The sequence below is a fragment of the Lagopus muta genome, chromosome 16, assembly GCF_023343835.1.
Source record: "Lagopus muta isolate bLagMut1 chromosome 16, bLagMut1 primary, whole genome shotgun sequence".
Classification (NCBI taxonomy): domain Eukaryota; kingdom Metazoa; phylum Chordata; class Aves; order Galliformes; family Phasianidae; genus Lagopus; species Lagopus muta.
In genome coordinates this window covers 4,167,614-4,180,056 of record NC_064448.1, presented here as the reverse complement: position 1 = coordinate 4,180,056, position 12,443 = coordinate 4,167,614, and the positions used below count along the sequence as shown (strand labels likewise).

Below are 12,443 nucleotides of genomic sequence, written 5' to 3'. Positions count from 1 at the left end.
TACTGCTTGCAATGCACTCTCTGTAAGACTCACCTCTAAAGCAATGCACTCCAGATGCAAACCCATTTCCTAGGTGGAAACAATAGCTTTAAACCCCAACCTGTGCCTGGCTGGGCTCAGCAATCCTGTCTGGCAGCAGACCACAGCTGCCTATTAACTCTTGTAAAGTCCAACTGCAGAGCAGGGGGACATGGGGAGAGCTGGGCAGAGCAGCTCTGTGTTCTGGATCTCATTCAATAGTCCAGGTGAGCACGATAAGTGCCCAGCCTGTGCCCTTGCAGCTCCCCTGTGCCCCCCAAACACCGCTCACCAACAAAACAAACACCCAAACATTTCACATTGCCAGAGATCCTGAAGACCGAGGATCTTTTGTATTGTCACCTTCCCTTATCTTGTTGCACATAATGGAGATGATGGGTCCCTGGTAAATAAACCTGCAGGAAAAACAAGAAAGGAGAAACAGAGATCAGATATGTGCATGGCTTTGTCCCAGTTACTGCAGTGAGACTTTCCTCCCCTTAGCCTCCTTTAATTAATTAACTTCATTACACTGCCTGTAGGACGTTAGTTCTTCAGTTAGGAGATGCTGTGCACTGGAGGAAGATACAATCAATCACTGAATTGGGAATTGGGGAACTCTGCACATGCAGCAGGGATATTTAGGTTCACTATTAGGAAGTTGCTCTTTATGATAAGGGCAGGGAAGCAGCACAGGCTGCCCAGAGGTGAGGTGGGTGCCCCATCCCTGCAGGCACTCAGGTCAGGCTGGGGGCTGTGAGCACTGATGGAGCCATGGGTGCCCCTGTGCACTGCTTGGGGTTGGGGCAGATGGCCTTTAAGGGTCAATTCCAACTCAAACCATTCTACAACCCTTGTGGCTCCCTTCCAACTCAAGGTATTGTATGATTTTTTAAGCAAATTTTAACTGAAGGAATGGGCTGCAAGGTAAAGCCTCAGCACTGCCCGTGATGGCACTGTCCTTGAGGACCTGTATGTGACTGAGCACAGAACACACCAGGACTTTGGGGTCACACTGAACCTCTCGTACTGTGCGTCAGCAGCAGCTCAGGCTCTTGAGTGCTCTGCAAGAGGCTGCTAAAATCCACTTGGATGCAACCAAGAGCAGTGCCACACTCTGTGCAGCCCCTGAGGATGCTCAGAGCCTGGATTTTGGGGCAGGAGGGGCAACCCTGCACCGCACTCAGGGAAGGCAGAGCTCAGCTTTGCACAGAAGCTTTTTTTCTCCTGGTTAAACAATGCACAAACCTTCAAACCTAGGGCAGCATGCTGCTTCATGACATAGTTTTCCCCACAACTAACAGCAGTTGAATCTTCCCCCAAACTTCAGCTCTGAGAAACATAACATGGAGAAAATGGGGAATTTGGTTTTCCCTTCACGGTGCTGGGAGCACAGCCATGTCCCCCCAGCTCCACAGACAAACTGTGCCATAACCACTACCCAGCAAATGATTCCAATCCCTTAGTCCCAGGAAATCTCATTAAAGAAATCCACGCCTGCAGAATCTACTTTTAAAGAGGCCAGGGCTGCCTGCACTCAGCTGGGATCAGAGAGAAGCTGTTCTGTATCTTGTGGGAGGCACTGGGACACCAGGGCAGGAGCAACAGAGTGAAGAATTGTCCGTAAGATTCCTCCTGTGGTGCAGCTCCATCAGCAAGTAGGGCTGTGCTGCTGCTATTCACGCCTCCCTGGAGCAGAAGCAGTTCAAGGAAGATCCTGGTCTGACTGCTTCCAAGCTCGCTGCATTGACGCATGCTGTTTCTGGGCTTGTTCAAGAGCTTTTAATACCCCTGCTGACGCCACTTCCAGTTTTAATCAGCTCGAATGTTCGCTCAGCATCAGCAGAACATGAACCAGCAGCCCACAGCCCTCACGCAGCACTGATGAGGATGACACCAACGTGCAGCTTACGGCAGATGGAGATGAGAACGTGGTCCTCAGGGTAGCAGAGGGTCTCACCAAGGCATGAAGACATAAGCTGGCAGCTCCTTGTGCTCACATCATCCAGCCCTGCGTGGGGATGCAGGGTGCAAGGGAGGGGGCTGAGAGCCCACTGTACCCCCACATTGTTCCACAAACACACCTGCAGGGCTCCTTGGCAGCTCCCTTCAATCCAACCCCACAGCCTTCCCTGAAGGGATGTGGGACTCACAGCAGCAAAGCCACGCGTTGCCAGAGGTGCAGCCACCCAGCCCTGCCCAGGGCTCTGCTCCTCTCCACATGGATGTGACACTGCCTGAAGGGTGCCCAGCAGGGTGGCCCAGAGGTGCTGCAGCTGCTGCCACGGCCAAGAGGAACTAACCATGCTGCTGTCACCCCACAGCTTGCTCTGTCCATGCCAGGACTGACAAACCATGCCCAACATTTCCCTGACGTGCTGATGAGGTCCCTTCCCGCAGCATCAGGGCACTTTTACTGATGCCCTAACAGACACAATGTACCCAAACACAGCAGCCTTCTCGCTGGCAGCTCACAGCCAGAGCCGTTTCTGATGTGCACCGATCCCTGCCCTTCAGAGGTGGATTCCTACAGGTCAGCTGCTTACTGACAGCGCTCAGGTGTCTGTGCAGATGTGCTCATCAGAGAGAGGTGCCACTGCACAGCTGAGCTTGCTCAGTATCAGCCCTGCTGCACTGATTCTATGATTTTGCAGATGCAAACAGAACAAGGCAAATGCCAGCAGTTACTTTCAGCTGCCACCAGAAAGTGTCAGAACATGGGGCAAAGCTGAGGGCAGCACCACTGCTCAGCCCGAATCGCTCTGCATTCACATTCCTGCCTGCTATCCCAAAAATCCTGTTTCACTACAGAGTATGACTTACAGAACAAGCTGCCTTCCACACTGAACAAAACCACTGCAGTTTGGCACCTTACAGAAATTAAAAGTACACATTTTCTTACGTGTTACATTGTGGCGGTGGGCGATGCTGCCCTTTGTGATCCCTTTCTTTCTGTGACAGGATTAGTGAGCAGCACACAGACTCCCATTGCACCACACACCTCAACGACTTCCTGGGTGTGCTGTGTGGAGCCAGGTGTTGCATGATCTTCACGAGTCTTTTCCAATTCAGGACATTCTATGCATCTAAGGATCTATGAGCTTGGCTAATGAGTGCCCAGTGCATCCTGCACAAACACTGCCTGGGAAGGCAGCTATGAGAATGATGGGCATAGACAGTGACACCCACAAGGGGACCCAGGGGAAGAGGAGATGAGGGCAGAGCTGCAAGAAACCAACCCAGCAAGGAGGGGACTTGCACCTGTGCGTGAGCTCCAACTGCTGATGGGTGAATGGAGGTCGCTGGGGAGCAAGGGCAGCAAGGCACAGCAAAACAACTCCAGATCCAGCTGCTTTTCAGTTTACAGAGCCTTGCTGTATCAGTAAGGAAGGGTGAAATACTGCTTTTGCTGCAGTCGGGGCTGGGCTGTCACATGGCAATCAGGAGGCTATCAGCAGGTACTCAGCACAACCCAACCACTGATGTATAAGAAAGGCTTTTGACCCTTTGCCCAAAAAGGCACATCTGTGGGAACAGCAAACTCAGGTTTGGATAAACCAGTACTTCAGGAGATGAGGAAGCAACGCTCAGAAAAGATGATGTTATCCCCAGGGAATGCCACCCACCTCTGCAGGACACGCTGCTGCCTTGGGGGGCAGGCAGTGATAAGCTCATCTAACCCAGGCTCAGCTGAAAGCAAGGCCAGAAGCACTGCGCTGGCTGGGAGCTGACACCAAATCCTTCTGTTTTGCAAGATAACAGAATAAGAGGCACAGCGAGCAGCAGGTCTGTGCAGCATCCGCAGCAGGACTGAAGGCAGAGCTGCTGGGATGCAAAGCACGATCAGAAGAGATGAAGGATGGGGGAAAATCTGATTTCCGGGGTCAGGGTTACAGTTTTCCAGGTCATGATGTGGGCCAGGTCTGCACAGGAGCTGGGGCTGTTGGAAAGGGGACCTCACTGCCCAGCCCTGCACTGCACGCAATGCCCAAAGTAAGCAGGCAGAGGTTACTTCAGTTTCCCGGTCAGCTTAAATTACCTGAGAGCAGAATTCAGGCCCTGCCCTAAATCCCATTTTAAGCTTCTCAAGCTTCCGATTTAAGCTTTGCATTAAATGAAAGCCTCACAGAGGTAGGCTGGTTTGAACATACGCACACAAGATGCATTCAGAAGCCCTGTAGGAAAAGCACCCAGACAATTCCACTGCCCTACAAAAGCAGGCTGGAGGAATGCTCCTGCTGCACAGTGCACTGCTGTGGGTTTGCAGGGAGCATACGGCCAGTGCCAGGCTCCTATCTGGGCCACGCTGCCTTATGTAAGCACAGCATCTCCACTGCAGCTGCGTCACCCCCAGACAATCAGTGGCAGCTCATGGCGGACGGATGGAGGGGGGGGGCTGAGAAGGCAGCTGGGTTTTATGCAAACAGCCCCAGGGTAGGACTGTCCCCTCCATGTTTGTTATCCCTGCTGTACTATTCTGCAGATATGCGCAGGATGAATTTTCCCCGGAGGGCACAGGCTGGTTGCATAACCCAGCAGCATCGTGTCAGCGGGGCGAGTGATCACAGATGGCAGCAGCAAAGCCTGACCCTCCCTGCACAGCCCCAGCTCTGAGCAGGCACATCCCTGCCCTGCTAAAAGCCTCATCCCTTGCCCCAGGGTGCAAGGTGGGGTGCCCTGCTCTGCACCCAGGACTTCTTCACGCCTGAAGCACTCGCACTGCTACAGGTCATGGCCCTGCTCTAATCCCCACCCCACGTTCACACCAGGACCAGCACCAAACCCCAGCCCCTGGCAGACTCTGTCACATCACATCAATTAGTTGCGGTGGAAATTTCGAGGGATTTAGTGCATTTTGTGCTAGGAGAGGAAAGGAGGTGGTTCATAGACCAATTTGGACAAACCAGGAGGGATGACACCACACCTACCAAAGGAGCTTCCCATTTCTGTATTCCTGTTTCTCTGGGGTTCACTTCAAGCACTTCCTACAGAAGGTAAGGGTGCCACGAGTTGGATAAGCCCCAGCAGCCCATCCCCTAAAAGCACATTCCATACTGGCTGCTGGAGCACAGCAGTCCCAGGCAGAGGACCACCAAGAGATGCTGGAGGCAGCACAGAAGCTACGTGGCACATCACAAAGCTGTGTGTGCAGACTCTGCACGGATGGCACATCATTCCTCATGAGCTTGGGAACACTCAGATGAGCAGCAAGGAGAATTTGGAGCACCTCCTGCCAAAGTGGCCTTGCCTTCCCCATTGCACCCTGCAATGGCAGTGGATGGCACACAGCCATTGACCACAAAGCTGACAGCTGGGTGTTTGCCAGCAACAGCAGCAGTTCTGGCTCTCTTTGCCCTCTTGTATCTGTGCTTCACTTTGATCCAGAAGAATCTGTTTGGTTTCTGGTAGTAAGAATCAGGGAGCAGCACTGTCCAGCTCTGAAGCAGCCTGTGAAAGAGCAGGGCTGGAAAGATATCTGCCTCACCCTGTAATCTGTCATTTTCCAGTTTCATTGAAGTGTTTGGCCAGGAGAATCCCATAGTAACAGCTCTTGTTTACATACAGCTTTACCATAAAGGCAGAACTGATCATTCCTTTGGTGTCACTGCTGAGTGACACAACCAGCTATCCCACATCCATGGGTGTCCTTCCAGACCTCCACTAAGGACCAGGACGCAGCAGAAGCCAAGTTCAGGACTATTTAGAACCTGAGCCTGGGGGAAAAGGGAGGGACTCTGCATGAACTAAGCTCCATCTGAGCACAGATGTTCTGTAAGCTTCCTTCCTGAGCAGACCCAGATCTCAGCTCGGATGTTAAACACCAAAGCATCCCACTGGGTTTATGCAACTGTGCTTGGCACTGAAGTCCTGCCTTTAGCAAGGAAATGAAATGAGATGGATGCACATGCTTTGCAAGTGAAAGCAAGGAAAACAGTCACGTCTGTGCCAGAACCCACCTGCCACTCAGCTCAGTGCCTCCCCTGCAGGCCAGCCAAGACCTGAGCTGCCCTACCCTAATATCAGTGGGGAAGGAGCACCGTATTTGAGAGATAAGAGCTCTCATAGCTTTGCTGAAATCACAGCACATGGAGGAGACAGAAGGGGCAGCTCCTTCCCTGTCTCTGGAAGGGACCAACACACCCAAAGCTGATGCCAGGTGTTCAACATGCTTCCCCATCCCAGCCCCAAGGAGCAGAGCTGTGCCTGGGCTTTGGGCAGCACCAGGACACGCAGCTGCTCATTGCTTCTCACCTCTACTGTACTGCTGCAACAGAATAGGTGGGGAAAAAAACACCACTCAGAAACAGAGCTCTGATGAGTCACTATAGAAATAGCTCTGGGAACATAAAGGACTCCATTGTGTCACTACAAAGTGCATTAACAGGCCGGACAGCAGACAGAATAATATAAAAACTACCGATCACTTACCCAGCTGCAAAGCACAGCAGTGCCCTGCCCTGAATTTAAGCAGCACATGTAACCTGGTCCATTCTGGTTTCAAGCTCAAAGGCATCAGGTCGATCCTGCGGGTTAGCAGCCAACATGTCTTTCAGAAGCTGCTTGATGCCCTCAGACATGGAAGTCCTGCGTTTCTGAGGGATGTGCAGCTCCATCTTTGGGTTTTCTAGCAGCGCTTCCCCGACGGGCACGATCTCAGTCCCCTGCTTGATGTAAGTCCCCAGCAGCTCCCTCTTGGTCTCAGCATCAATGAAGGTGAGCCTCTCAATCATGGCCCAGATGATGATACCGAGGGCGAAGATGTCAGCCTTGGCAGTGTAGTGCCCCTCCCAGACCTCGGGGGCCATATAGAAATCAGAGCCACAAGCTGAAGACAGCCAGTACTTGTTCACATTCACATTTCTGTTCTCGTGGCCACCCTTCTTGCCTCGAGCTGTCAGACCAGCACAGACCTTGCTGAGCCCAAAGTCAGCCACCTTGAGAACGGGGGTGCCGGACTTCTCTGTGATCAGGATGTTGTCTGGCTTCAGGTCCCGATGGACAATGTGGTTCTTGTGCAGGAAGGCGATGGCACTGGTGAGCTGCAGCATGAAGCTCCTGTTGGTGGCAGGGTCGGGTCGTCGTGAGAGCACGTACTGGTTGAGGTCCCCCCCCTCACAGAACTCCATGACGAACCAGAGGTAGCAAGGCTCCTCCGCGTAGCCCAGGATCCTCTCACCTTACCAAAATGGAGCAAAAAGAAACAAAGAGTGAGTTCTGACAGGCACATTGGAAGGTGTCCACACTAACTCAGAACAAGGGCAAGACACGAGGCTGGTTTATGAAGATAGTAAAGGTTTTAGGAACGAGATGCGCTGGGGCAGGCTGCCCAGGGAAGCAGTGGAGTCACCCACACACCCAACACTGCTAGGGCCAGAGTCCTGCAGCACACCAGCTGCTCTCAGGCCAGATGCACGCTGCTTAGGCACTGTCTTTGTGCTGAGAGAGCTCTGCCACTTTCCTACAGCTCTAGTGAAACACCAACAGGTCTTCAAAGAGAACAAACTGGAAGCTCAAGTAGCCAACTATGTTTAAGTGCAATCTCAGCCATGCTGATGGATCCAACTGCCTCTACCACAGTCAGCAAAGCACAGGCAAATCTGAGTGTTTGGAAACCACTTCAAGAACTCCACCTACTTTACCAAGTTATTTTTTTCTCTCTTAGCAAAGGCCTGCAGACCATCTGGGAAAGCAAACTCCCAGCAGCAGGTAGAGCCAAGCACTACCAGCACCATCGAGCCCCAGGCTCTCTGGCATCCACAATGGTCAGCGATTGGTGTGGGTGGGAATACTGGTTATTTGCACAAACAGTCTGTATCCATGGCTACTGCTATGGAAATCAAATCCTGCACAACACAAAGATTTGGCTGCACCTCCCTGCCCTCAGCAGAGCATGAGGAGTAGAGCTGGGATGGGGGGTGGAGGGGGGGGAAGGGGGGCAACAGCTCCCACCTGGGGTCTGCAAAATGCTGAGCACAGTGCCCAGCACGAGGGATCAGGGAGCTCCTGTCAGCCAGCAGCACGAGGAACCACAGCAGTGCCATGTGCACAGAGCTGGGAGCATCACAGCACAGAACACAGGTGGGAGAAGACAGCATTTCCCAGCAGCCCCATCCCAAGGGGAAAGCAGCAAAGACCCGCTGGCTTTGACATGCTGAGGTTTGGGCTCAGCATAACAAAGGCTCAGATTCAAGATGTGCCTGCAGAGCTGTGGGGCCACAGGGAGGATGCCGCTGACCCAGCAGTAGCTGGGAGCACGGTGCACTTCACTTTGGGTGGAGTGCTGCTGGGAGAGGTTGAAGCCAAGAGTAATATTTCCTCATCTTCTTTCTATAATGTGAAAGTGTTTGAGTTGTTAAATCATCTTCCTGCCTTCAAAACAAACAGCTTTAAACATAAAGAGCTGGCAAGCCACTTCTTAAAGATGAGAGTTTAGCAAGAGAAGCTGCCAAGAGCTGAAGGGACACAGACAAGAGCCCAGAGCTCCGGCACCAAGTGTGCATCCCTCCATCCCCACAGCCACTACCCTGCAGCCTGTCCTGGGAGCTCATTAGCAGCTTGCTAATTTCCTTAGCATCACTGGGAACAATCTAATGCCAGCAGAACCAGCCTCCCACTCCCCAGTGCTGCATGGAACCTCTAACTCCCACTGTGCAAAGACGTTGTACTGGAGAGAAGGGAGCCAGCAGCATGAAGCCAGGCACCTGGACCCGTGGGCGACGTGCCATGGAGCACAGCCCCAGCTCTGCACACTGAACAAAGCAGCTCTGCCCATCGCTGCTGTGTGTCAGGAGCAGCTAACAGTGCACACAGCCATGCACAAGAACCTGGACGTGTGCACACACTGGGGCACTGAGCACATTGCTCAAGTCCACACCTCTCCTCGAGGCTCAGCACTGCGCACTGCACTGCCTTTTTGCATTCTGCCTCAAATGAGACATGGCATAATCAATTTAACACGATGGAGATGATGGCTGAACGCTGTAGCTGCGACCTGGCATAGCCTGGTATCCCGACAGTTACGCTCCTGATGTAGAAAGAGCCTCAGATTAACCCCCCCACACACCCTGAGCCGGGAGCCTTGGCACAGCATCTGTGCAGCCTGTAAATAGCCACGCTGCGGTCGTGCAGAATGGCACGGCTGCACAGCCACGTGCCCACTGCTGCCTCAGCCGGCAGTGCTGTGGGCAAGAAGGGAACACGGGCAGCTCAGGGGCTCTCCTGGCTCTGCTGCAGCAATATCTATCAGTACGGTATCAAAGCCAAAGGTGGGGAAGGTGGTGAGCACAGCCTCTGCCCCTGCCTGGGACCAGCAGATAACACAACTTGGAATGCAGGCATAGAGAGGGAGAAGCTGAAGTGGGACTAAGGCAAGCAAAGCTCTCCCAGCAGCAGGGAGGTGATTCTGCAAGGAATAGAGGGCTCTCCACCTGCCTGCAGATGGGTGGGGAGCACTGACAGCTCCTCAAAAGCCTTCCCTGAGACATGCTGCCTAAGTGGGGCAAGAGACCCCAACCACCAGGAGCTCTCTGTGTGGTAGGCAGGCACCCACCTCACAGGGGTGCACAAAGAATAGAGTAGTGCCCTTCTTGGGGACACTGCCTTGGATGTGCGTGTGAGGAGTGAAAAGAAGCCAGGCTCAGGGCCATGTGGGTCACACACAGGTCCAGAGATGTTCTCAAGGGTTTGGGAGCTGTGGATCTGCTCAGAGGTCAGCTCTGCAGCCTTCCACAAGGGGACACCAAACCCCCAAGGGGCACAGGCATCGGGAGAGGCACTGGGGGCACACAGGAGATGGGGCTCCAGTATTTTTTCACCTCTTCACTACATATTGGCAGAGCTGGGCCTGACAGCAGCCAAAGGAGCAGAGGCAGAGAGCGCTTTGGAGATGTCACCATCACAGTCATCGGTGGTGGCAGGAGGTGACCCCAGCAGCTGTGTGATGCTGCCAAGGGGACCCAGGGGAAGTGGCAGCCATCCCTCTACAGCAGAGTGGTGGAGAAACAGGGATGATAGAGCACAGAGAACGGTCCGAAAGTTGCCAGAGCCCATGCGAACACAGAGGGCACCACAGAAGTGGGGTCACAGCCTCAGGGCACTTGGAGGAGATGGGGCTGCGCAGGAGCAGGACCGAAGGCACACACAGGGCTGTGGCAGTGGGCAGAGAAGCAGAAATGGGGTGTGATGGAGGGATGGGGAAGGCATGGAGGGATGTGCCTGAGCCTGGAGGTGACAATGGGAACACAAAGTAGAAGGGCTGCGGAGGGGGAAAGCAGGAGGAGAGGGGTCCCTGTGAGCAGCAGAGGGAGAGAGAGAATGGGGTCAGGGGACACAGCACAGTGCGGGCAATGCAGGGCTGAGTGGGGGAAAAAGTTGTAAAGTAAAAGAGATGGAGAAGAGCTTAACAAGTTGGGGGCAGCTTGGGGAAAGCAGGGAGGGCTGCCTGAGCACAGGAGAGATTTAAGCAATGGGGTGACAAAGAGGAAGAGAGAAAGAAAAAGGGATCAATGGGAGCATCCATGGGGGGGCTCCAGAGCTGGAAGGCTGGGGGAGGACATCGGGGGAGCCCAGCAGCCTATAGGAACCGAGATAGGAGGGAATCCCTAAGAGAGGGGGACACAGGGACGGACCGAGGGATGGGAAACCCGGGCAGGAAGGAGCCGAGGGTCGGGGCAGGTGCGAGGCGGTACCTTTCAGGGAGGTCTCCACCAGCCGCAGGTAGAGCTGGCTGCGCTTGTTGCCGTGGCTCATGCGCTGCCCCAGGCCGTGCCGCTGCAGCACGCACTCCTCGAAGCGCACCACGTTGGGGTGCTGCCGCCTCAGGCTGGTCAGCGCCCAGAACTCGGCCAGCGCCAGCTCCACGTTCTCGGGGGCGTCGCAACGGATCCTCTTCACCGCCAACCGAGCACCGCTGCGGCTCGACACCGCCTCGTACACCACGCCGTACGCCCCGCGGCCGATCTCAGCCAGCAGGCGGTACCGAGGGGCCCCCGCGCCGCTACCGCCCGGCCCCGGGCCCACCGCCGCAGCCTCCTCCTCCTCCTCTGCTACCGCCGCCGCCATGGGGCCGCGCCGCGCAGCCCGCCGCCGCCGCGCCGCCCTTTGTGTCCCTCGGCGGCCGCCGTCCGCCGTTTCCATGGCAGCACCGCGGGGGGAGCCCCGCTCGCGCCCCCCCCCCCTCGCCCGCCTGGCCCCGCGGAGCGCCGCGCCGGGGAGCGCCGAGCGGGCGAGGGGGCACGCGCCGCCGCATCGGAGGGCGGAAAAGCGCGCCCTGCCGGCCCCTTTAAGCGCTCGGCCAATCGCGGCGCGCCGGGCCGTACCACTGCGCTGCCGGGGGGGGAGCGCGGCGCGGGGCGGGGTGGGGCGCATCCCGGGGGGGGGGAATCGCGGCGAAGACACGGGGCTGACGGGGCCGTAGGGGTGGGAGCGGCTGCCTGTGCCACCTGCGGGGCTCCTCGGCGCGGAAGACGACGAGAGCGGCGCGGGTCCGGCCGGGTGCTCCCCCGCGGGTTGGTGCGCGCCGCGCGGCTGTAAACACTGCGGCCGTGGGGAGCGCTCCGCCCCGGTGGGGTTTGTGGCCTTATGTAACGGTGGGGACGGAACGGCTGCGTGTGGTCGGCCTGCCCCGCTCTATCCGCTGCTGCCGTATCTCCACGTTCTGGAACGCCTGCAGGGATGGTGACATCCCCCACACACACCCACACCCACCCTGGGCAATCTGTGCCAGAGCAGCACCGGTCTTCCCGAGGCGAAATTTCTCCTGATGCCCGACCTGCCCCTCCCCTGCCCCAGCGTAAGGCCATTGTGAGCAGAAGCCGCTCCCACCTCCTTTCAGGGAGCGGTGAAGTTCCCCCTGAGCCCGCTCTGCTCCGCATCGCATCCCCCGCCCCGTCTTCCCCCCGAAATACGCAGATGAAGACCCTGCGGTGGCTCTGCGGGCTGCACGCACCCAGCGTGGGCATCTCCTGCGTGTGCTTCGAGCTCCGTTCACTTTGGAAGCCCTTCACCTCCCTGCCCGGCAGGCGATGCGGGGCTGCCCCCTTTCCTCCAGCCTAATGCCTGGGGCACAGCGTGCGGCCGACGGCAGCTCAGCACGAGGCAGCCCCGAACACCGCTCACTGCCGCCCTCAGTCCGCAGCCGCTGTCCCTGCGGCTGTCGTCGCCCCTTTCTCTGCTCCGTATCCTCCCCCACCGTGTCCCTCTTTGCACCGCTGCGGGGCCGGGCCGGGAGCAGCCCCCGGGCACAGCCCGGTGCCGCTGACGCTGCGTGCCGCTGCCTCCCACCCGCTGTGCCTCGCACTTTCGTCCCCCTCCTCTCCGAACCCTCTTAGAACTGATGCAGTTAAAGCAAACTTTTCTATTACGGCTCATTTCTCTTACCCAGGTGCTTAATTACCATTGTCCCAGGGAAATGTCAGCATGACTCA

The 12,443-nt window shown here is 56.1% G+C and overlaps 1 protein-coding gene across 1 annotated transcript; it reads right to left on the bottom strand.

Annotated features, from left to right (window-relative positions):
• Positions 1-631: 631 nt before the first annotated feature.
• STK35 (serine/threonine kinase 35) lies at positions 632-11,154 on the bottom strand. Its single transcript, XM_048963295.1, has 2 exons — positions 10,707-11,154; positions 632-7,195 (listed from the first exon to the last, which is right to left on the bottom strand). Exons 1-2 carry the CDS (start codon positions 11,152-11,154, stop codon positions 6,483-6,485), a joined length of 1,161 nt encoding a protein of 386 aa, XP_048819252.1. The 3' UTR covers positions 632-6,482.
• Positions 11,155-12,443: the final 1,289 nt, after the last annotated feature.

What these genes read in the sequence shown, in the direction of transcription:
- STK35 (XM_048963295.1), bottom strand. Translation starts at nt 11,154, where the DNA reads ATGGAAACGGCGGACGGCGGCCGCCGAGGGACACAAAGGGCGGCGCGG. An exon ending in GGTGGAGACCTCCCTGAAAG is followed by an intron (nt 7,196 to 10,706) that starts GTACCGCCTCGC and finishes CATTTTGGTAAG; the next exon opens with GTGAGAGGATCCTGGGCTAC.